This window comes from Atta colombica, unplaced genomic scaffold (genome assembly GCF_001594045.1).
Source record: "Atta colombica isolate Treedump-2 unplaced genomic scaffold, Acol1.0 scaffold94, whole genome shotgun sequence".
Lineage (NCBI taxonomy): Eukaryota > Metazoa > Arthropoda > Insecta > Hymenoptera > Formicidae > Atta > Atta colombica.
In genome coordinates, this window is record NW_017259588.1 from 443,881 (window position 1) to 463,554 (window position 19,674).

Sequence of the window (19,674 nt, forward strand, 5' to 3'; positions counted from 1 at the left end):
GCCGTATTCTCCAAACGTTGACTCCCTCTGACTATCACTTGTTTCGATCAATGGCACACGGCCTGGCTGACCAGCACTTCCGGTCTTATGAAGAAGTAAAAAATTGGATCGATTCGTGGCTAGCCTCAAAAGATGACCAGGTTTTTCAACGCGGGATTCGTACGCTATCCGAAAGATGGGAGAAAGTAGTGGCCAGCGGTGGACAATACTTTGAATCATAAATGTATAACCAGTTTTTTAGAATAAAGCCTCGAATTTCGGAAAAAAAACGGCGGAAGCAAAGTTGTACACCTAATAAATAACATATACGATTTTGAATATTAATATATTTTTTAGAATTAACACACACACACACACACATTGATTTATATTAATTGATTTATTGAGAAAAATCACGATTGTTATTAATTGGGACATTTATCTTAGTGTATTAAAATTGTAATTATCTTTTTTTTATTATAATTTTGTAATTTTGAATTGATTTTGTTTTTATTGTTCGATTTAGCAGCGCTATATATTTACTTCTTTAACTTTTTGCGGGCACACTTGAATGGACAATATAAAGCAATTATGGATTATATACTTTATTTAATTTGCTATAGGATTTAATTGGTGCTAATTGTTGACAATTGATATCAAATCTTTTATCATTAGAGATAAGTAAAGATACTATTTGGATTTTACTTTTTAATTTGATACAATTTAACTTGATTAGTTGAGAAACTAGCATTTGGATTTTAATTCTTCATTTGGTACACTTTTTTTTTCGAGAATAATTTTTGACAGAGAATTAAAGATGCTATTACTTGGGTTGCGTTGGAATAAAAAATCCTTCAATAAAAATATCCTTGAAAAATAATTAAAACTATTGTTAATTGAATTGATAAATTTAAGTTTTATTCGAGAAGCATACTACCTTGATCAAAAAATTCCCGGAATTCATTCAGAAAATTCAAAATACAAATTTTATTCATCAAAAGTGATATTGTCCCCTTCAAAGTACTCCCCATCGACTGCAACGCACTTATGCCAGCGCTTGATCCAGCTCTCGAAACATTTCTGGAACTCTATTGTCGGTACAGCTATCAGAGCCGTCTTCGATTTTTCTATTACCTCCTTTCGGCTGTTAAAATGCGTTCCCCGTAATGATTTTTTCATGCCATAAACGGCTGTTTTCTTTAGAGTATCACTGCCGAAACAGTTTCCCAACATTTCCAAGGTTTTCACACCCATTTTTGTTTTGAATCCATTTTTAACGCAAAATTTAATACAAATTCGTTGCAAATTCAATTCCATTTTAAAACTGTAAAAAATCGAAAATACGTGCAGAGGTAGATGTGCTTAAGACGGCGTAACTTTTACAAATGTCAAGCTATGGTGATAAAATTTGGGAATGTCAATGATAGATGTGGCACCCTAACCAAAAAAACAGAACTCAAATCAGCTGACTCAGAGCATCACCTGGTGGTAATTCCGGGAATTTTTTAATCAAGATGGTATTCTTAGGGTCTTTTTTTAGCTTTTTTAAGAATTATTATTTCTTACCTGAAATGCATCGTTTGTACAGAAGATCATAAGATGTACATAGGTGTTTCGACGAAAAATACATCCGTTTGAACCCGCAGATGAACAAGTCTCTTCATTCTCCCAAAATCCACGCACTCTTGTATTTCTGACAATATATCCTCTGTCCAGTCGTGGATTAAAATGCAGAGCAATATTTCCAACTGTCTTACATATTAAATTCACGGAAAACCTGTCATATAATTATATTAAAATGAGTCCACTTTACAATTGTGAAAATCTACGATGAAGAATGATGAATAATTATTATACACAAACAAAACAATAAAATTAATAAGAAAAAATTCACAGACTTAAGAGTAATCAACGCTGTAATTATAATAGTACGTACAAATTTCAATAATATTAATAATTAAACATCAATATAACGTGGTTAATTATAATACAGTCCTTCCGAACGTTTCGGTCCTATTTTGGCATCATCCTCAGCGGTGAAAAAAATCTTCTTATATATTAAAAATCGCAATCAATTCATTTGCTCTCCACAGAACAACATGTGTAAGCTCGTCACTTGATTGATTTACAATTATTTTAGAAATAATTTTTTAAATATAATTTAAAACATAATTTAACAAAAATCTAAAGGTAAATAACATTCAAATTTTGTTCCATTAAGAAACTATCATTAATTCGATGTCGAATCAATGTTGATTCATCATCAAATTGGTAATTTTAATTCCGTCGATCCTAAATCAAATTGATGTCATTTCTCATTGCGATAGCTCTTATGTGCTCTTTATGTTTAGTGAAATTTTTACTTCAGTAATGTTCTGTTACATAACTTTGAGCAATTCAAATTAAAATTATAAGAATGTATCTCATTTCACATATAATTTCAATATAGCTTTAATTTAGCTATTATATAATTTCTATAGCTGCCGTGTGATGTGCTAGGAAAATTTACAATAACGTTTGTAAAAGAACTTGAATTATTAAATTATAAATGGCGCGATGTTATCGAAACGAATGAGAATATAACAATGTAATAATGATCAGGAGACACGATAGTGTCTCAGCAAAACAAGCACAGTGATATTACCGTGTTTCTTTATGTAAAACTGCGAGTTCCAGGAGACCGAGATTATTGAATTTCAATAACAGCTGAATTGATTAAGTTCTATGCACGCTCAATCGATAGCTTCCATTCGAATTGTTTTTTTGTTTTTTTTTCTACATGTCCGAGCGAAGATATTGCGACACAAAATTCTATGAAATTTTTAAAGATATGTCGTCGTTATCATGATCATATTGTTCCTATTTATCATTTGTTAAACATTTGGCGCGAGAATGCACTAGCGTTGAACGCAAGAAGCGTTAGTGATTTCTTTTTTTAAAACATTGTCGAACGCAGCTATTTTTTGCATCTTCAACGTAATATAAATATTTAATAAAAGAAGATCAAATGGAAATGAAATTATACGCTCGTATTTGTTAATTAAGCTAAGAAATGAAAAAATGATTTAATCATCATCGATCTCTATTTGTTTGCAATTTAATAAATATAATAAATGGAGATCGAACGGAAACGAAATTATACACAATACATGTCAATAATAACTTTGAACATTAAAATAAACTTTTTGGAATTAATGTAGGTGAGTCTGACGTGCTCGTTTCTTTGATGTTACATTTCTTTTCAGAAATGTTCCTTTAAATTTATCGATTATTGATATTGAAAAGAGAATACATAAAAAATTTTACAAAACTGTTGAAAAAAGAATTCATTGGTGCCATTAAAATCGTCATTCATTCACTTTATAATTTATGAACAATTACGAATAAAAAAGTCAATTACATAGAAGTTACCTGTAAATGAGCTAATAAGAAGTACGTATGTAAATGATTATTATTCATTACAATGATAAAATAAAAATAGTGCACAATAGAAAAATTCGCAATAATATAAGAAATGGGCATATGTTTTGACTGTAGATTTGGATCCTCTTCAGTACCCACACAGCATGTAATATTGAATACATTATTTTAAATATGAAGCGCCGCCTATGGTCTAAATGTTAAGATGTTGAACTATTATATATAGGATGCGTCACCAAAATCCGGACAAATTTCAATTTAAATTTTCCGCTATATTGTGTCTCCACCAGAGATTGTTGTTGACATTCCAGAAAGCCTGATGCTTCTAGTAAACAGTCATATTCTCAAAATGGCCGCAATGTTGAAACCAAGTGCGGAGTATAATCGAAGAGCCGCGATCATTGAAGGTCTTCGCGCTGGACGTTCAGCAACGGAAATAATTCGGTTCTTTGAATATATCCAAGAATAATCGTTTATGTTGTGGCAAAATATACGGTTTTAGATCAGTTCAACGAAAGTTCCAGTATGTCAGCGAGGAAGAGTCACTCAAAAAAACGTACCACGAAAACCCTTGCAGTCATTGAAAGCGCTGATTTCGGATGACCCAGGGCAATCGTTGCGAAAATTAGTATCGATTGTTGGTGTAAGCGAGCCAATAACTTCGAATTGCCGAGGAGGACCTACAAATCGTACATATTAAAGATACGACAGATACTCTCTGAGATTGCCGAGTTGCTCGCCTCGGCTTCCATTCTGGTCTTCCAACAGTTCAGATTTAAATCCCTTGAATTATTACGTATGCAGCGTAATTGAAAGCGTTACAAATAAGTTTCGGCATCCCAATGTGACGTCATTAAAGACCGCTGAGGCAGCATTCGTCAGCATGGACAGTGCTACAGCGTGCGTGCGAACGTTTTAGACCGAGAATACAGACTGTCATTCAAACTAATGGGGGATCTCGAATAATTATGCTCTACAGTGATCCCTCAAGTGCCATGTAAAAGGATTTTTTGTAATATTTAATTTTTCATTAAAAACATTTTGTTTAAAAAAATTGTTCGATTTGTCTAGATTTTGTGACGCATCCTGTATATTCATATAAATGATAATTAATTTCAGAAATGATAATTGCGTGCCGATATGATTGTCAGACTTTCAACGTAATCAATATGAAATATTAATAATTCTCCTCAAATTTCTCAAATTTGTTCTTAAAAAACTATAATAAACTTATTGCGAAAAATATTGCCTCAGCCGAAAATCGAACTCGGATCTCTTGCATTCCGTGTGTTCTAAGTCTTTAGACTACCGAGATTTGTGAAGAGATCCGGGTTCGACTCCCGGCAGAGACAATTTTTTCGCAATAAGTTTATTACAATTTTTTAAGATTAAATTTGGAAAATTTGAGAAGGATTATTAATATTTCAGATTGATTGCGTTGAAAGTTCGATAACGGCACACAATTATCATTTCTGAAATTAATTAATTTATATAAATATTCATTTATATAAATATATAATAGTTCAACATCTTAATATCCGGACCGCTTTGTGTTCAATGTATTTAACATAAACGGTCTTGTTTCCAATCTTATTGTAATATTGGAGTAATCTTGCAGTATTGTTACAATTTGCTGTAATATTATATGGTAATATGTCAGTAATATTGTATAAATATCAATATTAAATATCCGCGGCAAATTTATTGCAGTAATATTTTTGAGACATTTTTGTAATATTACTCTAATATTAGGCAATATTTCTATATATTCCTATATATTTCTAAATATTATGCTAATATTTTGCAATATTGCGATAGTATTTCTATGTACTATAGTAATATTATACTATAGTAATATTAAAAATATTGCTACAATAATAAACGTACGCAAAAAATTTATCAATAGTACAATATATATAAAACAACAGAATAATGGATTAAACAATGATACAGCACTTTCCAGCAAACGAAAATGGATTAAAATTTTTTAATGCGTATTTTAAATCCATGAAAATGGATTGAATGGATTGAAACAGATTGAATCCGAGCTAGTTTAATATTCGAAAAAAAAAAAAACTTTCATACTTAAGAGTTACAAATTTTTTTCTAAGCATTTATAATACTTATATTTGAAATTAACTACTTCAAATTAGTATTAAAAAACGCATCTTAATGGGATCTTAATGGGAACCTGGGATGTTTGGATTATGAATCTTCTATGTTACTCTATACTACTCTATGTTACGCTATACTACTTTTTCAATTGGTAAATGTGTTATTCATTCTCTACTTCAATTACAAGCAGCTAAACTGGTAACGAAATTATATAGCTATAATAAAAATATCATTAGTTAACAGATATAATAAAGAATAAACAATTTACATTACTGTGAGACAACATTGGGTAAGTGTCGGATAATTTAATCTCGCTTGGCCGATGTGGCGCGCCGTGATTAATATTCTAATATTCGGATTGTTTGACTTGGTTTGCGAGTGTTCACATTAATCATTAATTTTATTTCTAATCAAAGAGAAATAAAAGAACATAGCTCATTTATTTTTACGTTACAACTTTTTTGAACTTAGTTGGATTAAAATGAAAAATTTCCTATTTATAATTTTGAATAATTTAAGTAGTATTTATGGTCCATTTTTAAATAAAATTTTTTTTTATTCAATTAGATTGAAAAATTGCATTTCATATTCAGAGTATTAAATTGAGCAGTATTCACGTTGAAATTGCTAATTGTCTCTTTCTTCTCTTCAACTCTATTTCTTTGTACTTGTCATTTGACTCTTCATAAATTTTCATTCGCACAATAACTAGCAAATATATAACAAAATAAAATAAATAACAAAATTATTGTAATAATATCCAGTAAATTTTATAATTTAATGCATCAGTGACACGTTCCATATGAGAGTTGACTTTCACGACAATACCACAACTTATGATTTCACTTAAATAAGGATATATATCACAAAAATTATAATTGTAAGAACAGAGATTTGCAACATCTATGTTTTTTTTTATTATTTTGTACTAAAGAGGACCCAAATTAAGATTCGAAACGTACGCGTATTTTTTATACTATTACGAATTTTTCTTGTGTACTTCAATTTTATCATTGTATTGAATAACAATCATTTACACGTACTTCTTGTGTTGATTTATTTAAAGGCATTTTCTACGTAATTCATTTACTTTATGTTTAACAATGGGATATATAAATAGACTTATGGCACTCCCACGGCCTCCCCTTTGTCAATCATAGCAGACAAAATTATACAGATTTGAAAGTAGGTGCCTTGAGCGAATTTGATTTATCCATCTATTATATAGATACGTAGATGTTGTCTTGATTGTTTCTCCCAGGAACTACAGATTCTTTAATCAAAGACTGGTATGTATACATGATATATACACACCGCTATCAGTGGAGAAGTGATGTAGCTTATTTCCTTTCTCGCTTTGGAGAAATTTGACGAAATCCTTATGACCTGTTTCTAATTAAAAGGTCATCTCTACCGGGGATGAACTTGACATTCTTGGAAAATTTAATAAGTATCGTCTAAAATTTATCATGGAGATAGAAGTGAATCATCGTCTCAACTTCTTGGACAGGTTCTTTTATTTTTTGTTTGTTTTTTTATTTTTTAGATAATTAAAGACAATAAAATTATCATAGACTAATTTCATAAAGATACTTTCTCGATGGTAATTATCGTTTTCTTTAATCATCCTAAATGACAAAAAATAGGAACCACATACCATCTTTAAGACCATCTCAGACCGTCTATATTATTGTTTCATTCTATATTTTATAACAAAAACATTGAAATTTGCATTAAGATATTGATGGACAATGATTATTCTCTCAATTTTATGTTTAACGTTATAAACAGAAAACTTAAAAATTTATTTGTAAATATATCCAGTTCCTCGAACGATTATAATTTAATTGAATATAATAATGAGTGCTTATAATATTGCAAAAAAAAATATTTCACAATAGTTTTATATATTAACGGTATCTTTGAACTAGCAACATCAATCTTTAATAGATAGACAACGATTGGTTTTTGTATTATCAATAAACTCAATAAATTCATTAAAATCCAAAAAGACAAAACTGAACTAATTCGTAACAGCCTTGTAGCATTTTCCCTTAGGATGAGTGTAGCCTTTCACCGTACTAGTTCCGTGCAAACATTGCACTGCGGTGCAAACTATGATGTACACTACTTCATTATTGCGTTAAAATCCTATTCGCAATTAACTTCCATTTTCAAATTTTTAAATGTCATACTGAATCTACACCGTTCTGAGATTTGAGACAGTGTAACAAAATTCCACTTTATGCATAAAATTTGCGTTACATCGTAAAATATTCTTAAGGCTTTCTATGTAAAGATTATGCGGGTTTCTCTCCATGATCAGATCCATTCTTGGAATGCCAACGTTTCGCGAACTTTGCAATTTATCAGAGCGAGGAGCAGCCTGATACTGAGCTGTTTCTCCGGGCAGTTTCTATTTGTTGGAGTGGGGAGGAAAGAAGAGAATTGTGGATGGAAGAGGGGAGAGATGCGGGAAATTGGTCGATCTTCAATAACCGGGAAAAGGTTTTCCATATTTTATTTATGTTGTAGCCATTATCTCTATTTATATATTATTGTTAGGGTGTTTTTGTATCTTTATGGCTTTCTTGGAAAATATGATGTAATGTTGGTTATTATGGTCGTTTTGTCAAACAATATTTGATGTCCTGTTTCGATGTTGTGTTCTGATAATGCTGACTGCGTGACGTGTTTAGCCTGACATCACATGGTGTTTTTTTACCCGTAAGTTGATCATTCTCCAATGACGGTTTCTCCAGTGTATGTCCGCAGGAATAAGATATTTTGTATACTTATGCGAAACTGAGTGAAGATCTTTGATCTTTAGGATTTCTTAAAATTTATCCTATCTTTTTGGGTAGTTCAAAAATAATTCGGGTATTGTGTTTGTTTAATATCCTGCTAATCTGATCTGTTATTTCTTTGATATATGAAAGAATAAATAAAATCCTTTCAATTGATTGTGTGTCAGAGACCGTTGTCTTGTTTGCATGTTTGTTGATTGTTTTGATGTTTTTTTTGTCATGTCCGTTTTTCCGTAAAGCTAGTTTAAGTGGTTGAGTTCTGATTGTAGATGTTTTTTGTCAGAGATGGTGAAAGCTCTATGTATAAGTGAGTTGATTGCAGACTGTTTTTGTGCTGGGTGGTGGTGCGACTCGACATGTAGGTATCTATCTGTTTTCTATACACTTGATGGCTTAAGATACCATCAGCTTTCTTAGAGATAAGAACATCTAGGAAGGGGAGTTAATAACTACTTATTTCTCCTATAACAACTAATTTTATGAACAACTTTCAGAAGCGGCAATGGGCTCTCCTACTTCTTCTGTAATCGCCAACATTTTCATGGAGCATTTTGAGAAGGAGGTCCTCAGAAAAATACTAAAAAAATCAAAAGTTTGGTTCTGTTATGTAGATGACACATTCGTGATATAGGGACACGCAGAGCCGAATTCCATAAATTTCTTATTTTCCTCAATCAACATCTAAATATCCACTTTACTATAGACATAGACGAAAACAGAAAACTTCCCTAGATGTTTTCTAAGAAAGTGAAAAACTGACAGTATCTTAGGCCATCAATCAAATGTACAGAAAATCAACACACAGATAGATATCTACATGCCGCACCATCATCCAGCACAAAAACAATCTGCAATCAACTCATTTATATATAGAACTTTCAACATCTCTGATAAAGAAGCTCTTTATCAGACAGACAGAATTCCACTTAAAACTAGTTTTACAGAAAAACGGACGCGACAAAAAAGATATAATCTAAACAATCGATAAACATGCAAACAAGACAACGGTCTCTGACACACAATCAGATGAAAGGATCCTGTCCATTCTCCCATATGTCAAAGGAACAATAAATCGGATTGGCAAGATATTAAACAAACACAACATCCGAACTATTTTTGAACCACTCAAAAAGATAGGACAAATCTTAAGAAATCCTAAATCAAAAACCTCCACTCAGCTCTGCATGAGTATACAAAGTATCTTGTTTTGTCTGCGGACAAGTATAGTATTGAAGAAACCGAGAGAATGGTCAACCTATGGGTAAAAGAACACCAATGTGATCAGACTAAACACGTAACGCAGTTAGCATTATCAGAATACAACATCGAAATAGGACATCAAATTCTGTTTGATAAAACGACAACATTACATCATACTTTCCAAGAAATATAGAGAAACTATAAAGATTCAAAAACATCTTAATAATATAAAGAGAAAAAAAGAGATAATGCCTACATCATAAATAAAACATGGAAAATCATTTTCCCGGTTATTGAAGACTGACCAATTTTTCCCACTTCTTCCCCCCTCCCTCCACCCATAATTTTCTTCTTTCCCCGCATCATTCCAAGAAGTAGCATAATATAAAAGGAATGGCCCGGAGGAACAGCTCAATATCAGACTGCTCCTCGCTCTGATGAAGTGGAATGCAAGGTTCGTTGGCATTCCAAGAATGGATCTGGACACGGAGGAAACCCGCGAAATGCATAATCTTTATATAGAAAGCACGCGTGGAAGCCTTAAGAATATCTGTTTGTACTTTTTTTTTATTAAAAATAAAAACCGTGAAATTTAAAATTATCTGAAAGGCAATCAAAAATTCGTTTAAAGGAATTTTTATTTTCCTAGATATAGTATCCTCTTAATAACACTATCAGATGTCAAATCTATAGGTATATTAATAAAATAAGGATACACATCCAAGGAAACCAACATATAACCTGATTCGAGTTTGACATTTTTTAATTTATTATTGAAATCAAAACCATTTTTTAAACAAAACTAAGAGTTTCTGGTTTGGAGTTATTAATGATATTATATAAAAACAATGTTAAATTACATAGTGGACTATTTATAGAAAAAAACAATGATTCTAAAATAGTTTTGTTCATGAATTTTCATTAAACCGTATATGCTCTAGGAATAATCCCGTCAGTCCTAAGTAATCTCTGATATACCAAATTATCTATAAAATCTTTTCCTTTCCACCTACTAAACATGTCACGTAAACCGCTGGTAAGTTTTTTTGTAAGATCATTAATTATTATCTCCTATATATTATTATCTGAAAGCATTAATTTCATCTTGAATATGTAATCTGATTTATTTTAAGCAATGGTGATCTTACCTTATCTGCTTTAGTGATTTCAGGGTGATCATTAATAAATTTTTTTCTTAACTTAATCCAATTGAATAATAATTTATTATTAGAATCATGAGTTTCTGGAAAACTCATTTTGAAACTTCTCAAGTATCGAAATCATATTATTTCTAACAAAATTAATTATGATGTTCGGGCGACCAATAATATTATTTTCAATATTTTTAATGAACTTAATTAATGTCATATCAATATTGTGTTTGTTGATAGGAAGGTCTTCCTCCAATTATAGCAGATACTGGACTTTTATAGGAATGTCAACATTGCTCAAATTAGAAAACCACTTTTGTTCAAAGAATCTAGAGGAGCCGCTTCTCCAAACATTTCTCCCAAAATATGTATTTTTTTTCTATTAATTGCAAAAGTTCTTCATTAAGAACTTCATTTGACGTAATCTTGCGTTATTAGAAGCGTAAACATAAGAGATTGATTTAATATTTAATCTTTTTCTTTTTAAGTTTTCTTTTTTCTCAACTATTCAATCTTCTCATCAATTCTCTTTATATGAGGAAAAAAATTAACATCGACATTATCCGATGTCCTTGAAGTCAGATGTTCATTATTCTTGCAAATTTGCTTCAATTTTAATTAAGAAATCAATGTATTTTACTACGATTTGGATTTCTATCTTCCTGCGTTTTTTCTCTGTTTTTTATTATGGACTTTCAACACATTTGCTGATATATTGATAAGATCATCATAATATATATATTATTAATATCATTATATGGATATATCACACAGGATTATATTATCATCATTATATGGACATCATTATATTATATATATTATTAATTTTATGTACTAAGTATTAATTTTCTTTTGTTCACGGTCACTTTTCTAGATTATTACTTTCTTACTACTTTTATTTAATTGACTCGCAGCACTACACAAAATGAAGAATACATAAAAATGTATTTTATAGAATTATAATGAGTTTTGTACAATAATATTATATAGGTTATTGGTTAATAAAGATGTTGGAATATGTTTACCGTAATGAAAATGATTCGATCGGAGTCGAAACGTATGTTTTGTTCTTTGTAATTATTGTATTATATTATTTTCATGAGTTAAATTAAAGTTCTTTGTTACATTACTGGCTCTTTGCCCTTCTTTTACCTATATATTTATACTTACAGAGCCTTATTATTAATAAAAAATTTTTATTGACTGAGCAGAGGATCAAGGTATTTTGTTCTTAACTTGAATGTAATAAAAAGATGTTAAAATAAATATATTTTATCGAATTAATACATTTATTGAATATATATATTAAAGACCGAAAATAACGGTTATCATGAAAATTTGATCTAAAAAAAAATCATTGATTAGAAGCTGATATTCATTCACAGGGAAAACAATCATCATTGAATATTAAAGAAATTGTTAAAAAAATGTAATTTCCTTAAAATATTAACTTTTATGTATTTTATGAATAATCATTATAAATAATTAAAATTATTTTCGGTTGCAAATAATCATTACTGATATTGGAAATTGTTTGGTTATGAATAATCGATGACTATTCATTGAGAATTTTATTTCAGTTATCTAAAATCTCTAAACTAATAGACTTTGTGTTGATTACCAGCAAGCAATATCGAATACGAACATGTTTTCTGACTGCTATTGGCTGTTGTCAATTTTATATTATTTAATTTTATTATAACAAATGTTACTTAAAGAATAAAAGATATTATTTATCAAAAATGAATAAAATAAAAGATATTACGTTTCAATATATTATAAGCTTTAATACATTTTAATACTAAATGTATGAATTAATAATTAATATAACAAATATATACATTAATAATTATCATTTAGTTTAACAAATATAAGTTTTTGTAAATTTTCGAGAGATAAATTATACCTCTTATCATTAAGCATTACTGAAAAAGTTCTTTTTATGCTTACTTATGTAATGAACAGCATGGACAATTTTACTAATTTTGTTATCAATAATACGACGTATCTTTTTTCTTTCCAATATTGCATTAAATCAGTATCTGCTGATGATAATATTGCATATATAATATTCTTCTCCTCTTAGGGATTGAGCAGAATAATAAAATGATAACTGAATATTTCCAAAATAAGGTTAGCTTAGTGCATAGCATTAAGGAGGGCAATGAGATCTTGTAGATTGTAGGATTTGCGGTGATTGCATTTAATATGAGACCTCGGCGGAGATCTTGATGGACACTTTGGTGGAGATGTTGATGGAGACCTTGGTGAAGACCTTGATGGAAACCTTAATGGAGACCTTAGTGGAGATCTTGGTAAAAACAGTGTAGTCGGTGAAGTCCAATATTGTTCTCTTAGCGTAGATATTTATAGTGTAGGTGACCTTGGCCAGTGGTACCTGCAAATTAGCTTGTGGGATGATAGCATCCTGTTTATCATAAAAACTCGGCGAAGCTTATTCTCTCTTTGTGGCTCAGTGTCTGTGCTGCTTCTCGACTTTTTCCTCACTATAAGCGCGAATATGATCTACGTGCCTCTTGTAACGTCTGCCTCTATAATCAATCTCGTAGTGCAAATCACCTAAACGTAGTAATAATTCTATCGTTGACCCATTTATCCATTTATGAGAGTTACTTGATAGGAAAAATATTGTTACGCATGCTACGACCTAGAAATAATAGTGTAGGTGACTGATCGTATGACTTCCCGTATTGCTGGAGAAATTGGTTAAAGTTGGATTGTAAAGATCTTGATGTTGTAAAAATTGCGCGAAACATATCCTTAACAGTTTGCATGCTCGGCTTGTTCATTCATTGCAAGATGGCGCTGTGCATTTGTACTTGATCTCACTTGCTTGTAGAAACATTTTGAATTCATCAAACGTGAATTGCGTATATATGCATTATCAGAGACAACCGTGGTGAGAATTCCATATGATGTAAAAATATTATCAAGAATTGCAATTGTTGCGATTGCTGTTGTCGAATGGGTCACTTTCACCTCCAGTCATTTACTGTAAACATGATGATAAGTAGCATGATGCTTGTGACTAGTCCTGTGTAGTCTACATGCATCCGTTCCTATGACCTTTTGGATATTCCTAATGATGACTTTTACTTTTAGGGGATAAGTAAGTATGCTTGGTGCATTCAGCGCAAAATTTGGCTGCTTGTTCGATATCTCAGCCAATAAACAAAAGAACGTGATACCCTTCATTATGCCTATCTAAGATGTATGTAGATCGTTTATGATTGCTTTCCGTAGAGAAGTTGGGATGACAACTCGACAACTGTTCAAATAATAAGCAGTTAGTTGCTAATATATATTTAGTCTCTGGAGCTTTGTAATCAGCACGAGCTAAATTTTTGCCTGATTCCAATAGTTCGATAATTTTGCTCAACTGCGGCGTTCCTTCCGCGTTTCTCGGCCAATCTGATCTGCGCGATCTGGTAATTGTCTAATCTGTCATAACGTAAATTCGTTAAATTCATCATGAATTGTTACATCTTGTTTGGTCACGATTTCATGAATTTGTTGTAGTGGTAATGGCGAGAGCAATAATCAGCGTTTGCGTTCGATTTTGTCGGCTTAAATTCTACATTAAAATTAAAATGAGAGAGATAGTCAGCATAGTTCGTCATGCAACTAATGCACAATGTCGATAATAATTTTTCTAGGTGCAAAATTTGAGAGGCTTGTCAACAATTAAAATAAATTGATGCGCGTATAGGTAATAGAAAAATTTTGCATATAGCCCATATCACTGCTAGCGCCTCTTTATTTGAGGATACTATTATTTCAAGGTTATCGAAGCTCTTACCTCTTGGCATTCTTACCCGTTTTTAAGTTGATACAACAGCTTAAACTCGGACTTAAACCTAGTCCGACCTTATTTGCATCCTTCGCTAACATCAGTGGAAGAATTGGGACATCAAAATTTGAGAAGAAATTAATGTTCTTCATGTCCTCATAAACTTTCTCGGCATCTGCTGACTATGAAAAGTTCAGTAAGAAACATGTCAATGGTCGGCTTCTCGTCGCTAAGTCCGGGATTATAATATGTTGCCTTGCCCAAAAACGATTGAAATTCTTCTTTGATAGATACTTTTAGTACATCTCGAATTGCTTCAATGTATTTATCAGACTTTTGTATACTGCGGTCAGTCTTATGGCCTAAAAATTTGACTACTGGAGAAACGAAAATGCATTTATCAAGATTGAGACAAAGGCCATGCGATTATAATCATTCCAGTGTTTTATCTAAAATTAGCATTAAGTTATCAAATCCGTCTGCAAACAATAATATGTCATCGTTGAAATTTAATATATTAGGGAGACCTGTAAAACAGTTTCTATACGATGTTGTCATATTGCCAGTATATTAGCCGCACCGTAAATCGCACACTTAGGGTGAATTAGATCATGTGTCGGCGTGTTTAATGTTAATGCACGTGCGAATTTCTCATTTACTGATAAGTGTATATAAGCATCCATAATATTTAGATGACAGAAAAAGTTAGCTCTTCATTTGATTATATAAGTGCTCAGGTTTCGCGATAGGATATTCTATGACAATGTGTTGATTGAGGTTGATTTATAGTTGCCCGTAACGTGGATTTTTCTGTTCTTCTCACAATATGCGTTGTAGAAGCTCATTCTGAGAATTCGATTTTCTCGTGAAAACAAGATGCGAGTTTGGCTTCGATCTCCTCAGCATATTTGTCACGAAGAGCTAAGGCACTGCGTGAGAATAAATCGTAATGGCCCCGAGTTTAAAGTGTACGATAACGGGGGATTAATTTATCTGATTTGTCGCTAAATATGTCCTCGTAGATCGAGTCAAAAGTTGATTTAGTTGTTTTTTCTGTTTTGCAGACAACTGAGGTGGCGCAGCAGTTAACGAGTGGATTTTATTCAAAGCAGAAAATAATTCAATAAAATTAATAATAAGTTTTGCTATCCATTCTCATCCTAGGAGAGTTCTTCGAAAGGTTCTTTAACAACGTACAGATTGAATTCACGCGTTGTTGTAACGCATGACTTTAATTTGTAAATATCTGATACACCCAATGTAATGACCTGTAACTTTTGATCCGTATTGAGTAACGTGAAATTGAATTTAATGGAGCGTATTTTTTCGTCAATTATATGGTGCGTATCAAGTTCCATTGGCAATTTACGACCGTCGATTTTAACTGCGATCATTCATTTACTTATAGATTTCGTCGCGTTTACTTATGGATTTCTTCAATTTTGCTGAATAGTTGTAAAGTTGTATCGACATGTTCCGCTGGAAGAGTCGATGTAATTACCTGATCTGTACTTTGAAGTGCTTGAACTGCTTTTCCTGACCTGTGTTAGCGATGTATCTTTCTTTGCTATACTTATGACACAGAGCTTTCCGGAATGGGCACTTGTCACGCCTATGTTCTCCACATTCTTGGGATAGATGAAGATTGGACACTACTAGATTTATTCTCTTGCAAATTAGTGGATTGATTCCGTTGCTGACTTCTGCTACGTGATAGTGAGTAATGTAACGAGTAGATCGCTTATTGTGCTTAGTTTTCAATGAAGTATATTTAATTTTATGCGTTTTCTCCATTGGCTCTGGTGCTTCGGACGTTTTGACTACATTGTCGTGAGACGCGTTGCTTCAAGTGAATTTGCGATTCCGTATGCTTCCGCAAAAGTCGTTGGTTTCTTCGTAATGATTTCGTCATATTTCTTGCGACTCGAATTCATGCAGAAGTTGTTCAATTAATATTCGATTTAAAAATTCGGCTTATTCGCAGTGAGCAGCATCCTGCTTGAGGCATAAAACAAAATTAGCGATGCTTGCCTTTTTTTGTTGGACAATAAGACAAAATTTGATGCTTTCAGTATATTTATTTCCAGTACGGTAAAATGATTGATAAGTACTGAACATAATTCATTATATGATAACTCTTCTGGCTTAGAGAAACACGGAGAGACTAGAAATATGAGTGCATTATTAAATTCAGTACCCATATGAACGCGAGCATAATTGGTATATAATTTTTTGGGGATTTTACTTAGCTGTAATACAATCGAATCGTCGGAAGTAATCTTCGAATGTTGTTTCATCAGATGTGTGATATTCTGACATTGAAAATACTGGTGATCTAGGCTGTATTGGTATGAAAGAATTGGATTGATTTGCTGAAGTATTAGTAGCTGCCAATGCTTGAAGTGCATTTGTATGTTCGTGAATGCTTGAATGAGCTCGGGCTTATATTTCCATTATGTAACCTCAATTACGTTCTTGCGAACTGATTTCCTTTTCTGTGTGTGACTATTATCACTTCCTCTGGATAGTGGATTCATGTTTTAATTTTGTGGACAACTGACACAACTTTTATATTTTTGAGAATTATCAGAGGAATATTACATGGAAGAAATGATACGGCGTAATTTTGTGTGATTATTCTTTTAATAATGATAAGCGATACAACTAAAAACGAACAACAGCTCAATAATAACGATAAAGATTAGCATCGGTAAAACTATTGACCGCTAATAATAATACCGCATATATAATAGATGCATTCTTTATAGTTATCTATTTCCTCATATGGAAAGGAATATTGAGAACTATTGTGTACTATTTAGATTTCTATAGTTACTATTCAATTCCTATAGTTATTTAAATAGTAACTATTTACGACTACGTAATTGAACAGTAATTAAATAGTAACTACGACGCATAATTCGGAGCAATAGTTTAAGTAAATAGTTCAAGTAAATAGTTCTCTGTCGAACCTTATGGGCACCTCTCAACTTCCTCGAAAAATCGATAATTCCGTAAGGGAGATGATGAAAAGATCGACACTATGAGGAGCGATCAGAGGAAGGATCTTATCGAACCCCCACATCTATCCACCCCTCCCAACTTGGAAAATCAACTTTGCGGGAGCAGGGTTCTGAAAAGTATTAGGTGTACAACTTTGCTTCCGCCATTTTTTTTCCAAAATTCGAGGCTTTATTATAAAAAACTGGTTATACATTTATGATTCAAGTATTGTCCATCGCTGGCCACTACTTTCTCCCTTATCTTTCGGGTAGCGTACGAATCCCACGTCGAAAAAACTGGTTATCTTTTGAGGCTATCCACGAATCGATCCAATTTTTTACTTCTTCATAAGACCGGAAGTGCTGGTCAGTCAGGCCGTGTGCCATTGATCAAAACAAGTGATAGTCAGAGGGAGCAACGTTTGGAGAATACGGCGAGTGGGGTAGGACTTCCCATTTCAACGTTTTCAAGTATGTCTTGACCACTTTCGCAACATGGGGTCGAGCATCATCATGTTGCAAAATCACTTTATCGTGTCTCTCATTGTATTGCGGCCATTTGTCTTTCAATGCTCGGCTCAAACGCATCAATTGCGTTCGATACCGATCGCCTGTGATTGTTTCAGTCGGTTTTAACAGTTCATAATACACTACGCCGAGCTGGTCCCACCAAATACAGAGCATGACCTTGGAGCCGTGAATATTCGGTTTGGCCGTCGACGTGGAAGCATGGCCGGGAACTCCCCATGATTTTCTGCGCTTGGGATTATCGTAATGAACCCATTTTTCGTCCCCAGTTACAATGCGATGCAGAAATCCCTTCCGTCTTTGCCTTTCAAGCAGCTGTTCACAAGCAAACAAACGCCATTCAACATCTCTCGGCTTCAATTCGTACGGCACCCAATTTCCTTGCTTCTGAATCATTTCCATGGCTTTGAGGCGTTTTGAAATGGCTTGTTGAGTCACTCCCAATGATCGTGCCAATTCTTCTTGATTTTGACACGAGTCTTGCTCAAGTAATGCCTCCAATTCTGCATCTTCGAAAACCTTCTCTCTTCTACCGCTATGCCGGTCTTCGACGTTAAATTCACCGTTCTTGAAGCGTTGAAACCACTCACGACACGTTCTTTCACTAATAGCGGCCTCACCATAAGTATTTGAGAGCATTCAATGAGCCGCAGATTTCTTCATATTGAAACAAAAAATTAAAACCTCCCGCAAATGACGAGAATTTGGCTCGTAAACTGACATTTTCAATCGAGAATAACTTTATGATGCAGACACAAATCGACTAATGTTTCTATGGGATTGTGTTAACAGATGCCCAAGTTTATTGTATGACGTCTATGATCTATTTATTTCGATCACCACTTACCGCTAAAGTCATCTATAGGAAAACGGCGGAAGCAAAGTTGTACACCTAATAACTTCTGAACAAATTGAACAAAACGGACGCATGTAATATTGGCCTTATTTGTCCTTATATTAAATTTTGTGCACAAAGAATGATCTTACCAAGTTAACATCATTCTTTGTGCATAAAATTTTAACATTTTATATTTATTTGTTTGTACATATATTTTAGTACATATATTTTTAACGAAATATTTTAAAATAGATTTCTTAAATAATGAGAAATAATGAAAAAAAAAATGACTGACACTACTAACTTGAAAAATACCGTGTTTTTCTATTCTTCTCCAAAATTAATTTTCAGAGTTGAAACCATCCCTCAACCCACTCCAAGAATGGATTTTAAATGAATATTTGCAATGTTTATTAGAAGTTCAGAATTTACTGGCACAAGATATTTATTTAGAGCCTAGAGATTACATTTATTTAGAGCCACTTCATTAAATTCTGAATTTCATCTTATTTTGGCTGTTTTTTAAAGTTGAAAAAATCAACTTGATTTCCAAACGACCTTGACATTTAACCTCTGAAATCAAGATAAGGATTTATTACATAGTTCTTTATTAACTCTGCAACTTTCACTGGAAACACATTTCGTTACTACCTGTATGCTTGGAGCAATTCTCGTGGTGAGATAACACATTTTTGGGAGTGATTAAAGGGTTTCAATCCTTAAAATTTATTTTGCGGAAAAATAAAAAAATACGTGTTCAATATTTTTCAATGTTAATCAAGTGTGCACAGCTTTATCCACATTGATAACAGTTGGGTAGTGC

At 32.4% G+C, this 19,674-nt stretch overlaps 1 protein-coding gene across 1 annotated transcript in view; it reads right to left on the reverse strand.

Annotated features, from left to right (window-relative positions):
- Positions 1-19,674, reverse strand: part of LOC108693594 (galectin-8-like) — a 221,579-nt gene that overhangs the window by 116,922 nt on the left and 84,983 nt on the right. Inside the window, exon 3 of the mRNA XM_018202630.1 lies at positions 1,546-1,756. Coding sequence (XP_018058119.1) covers positions 1,546-1,756 — 211 coding nt within the window. The remainder of the gene's footprint in view (positions 1-1,545; positions 1,757-19,674) is intronic.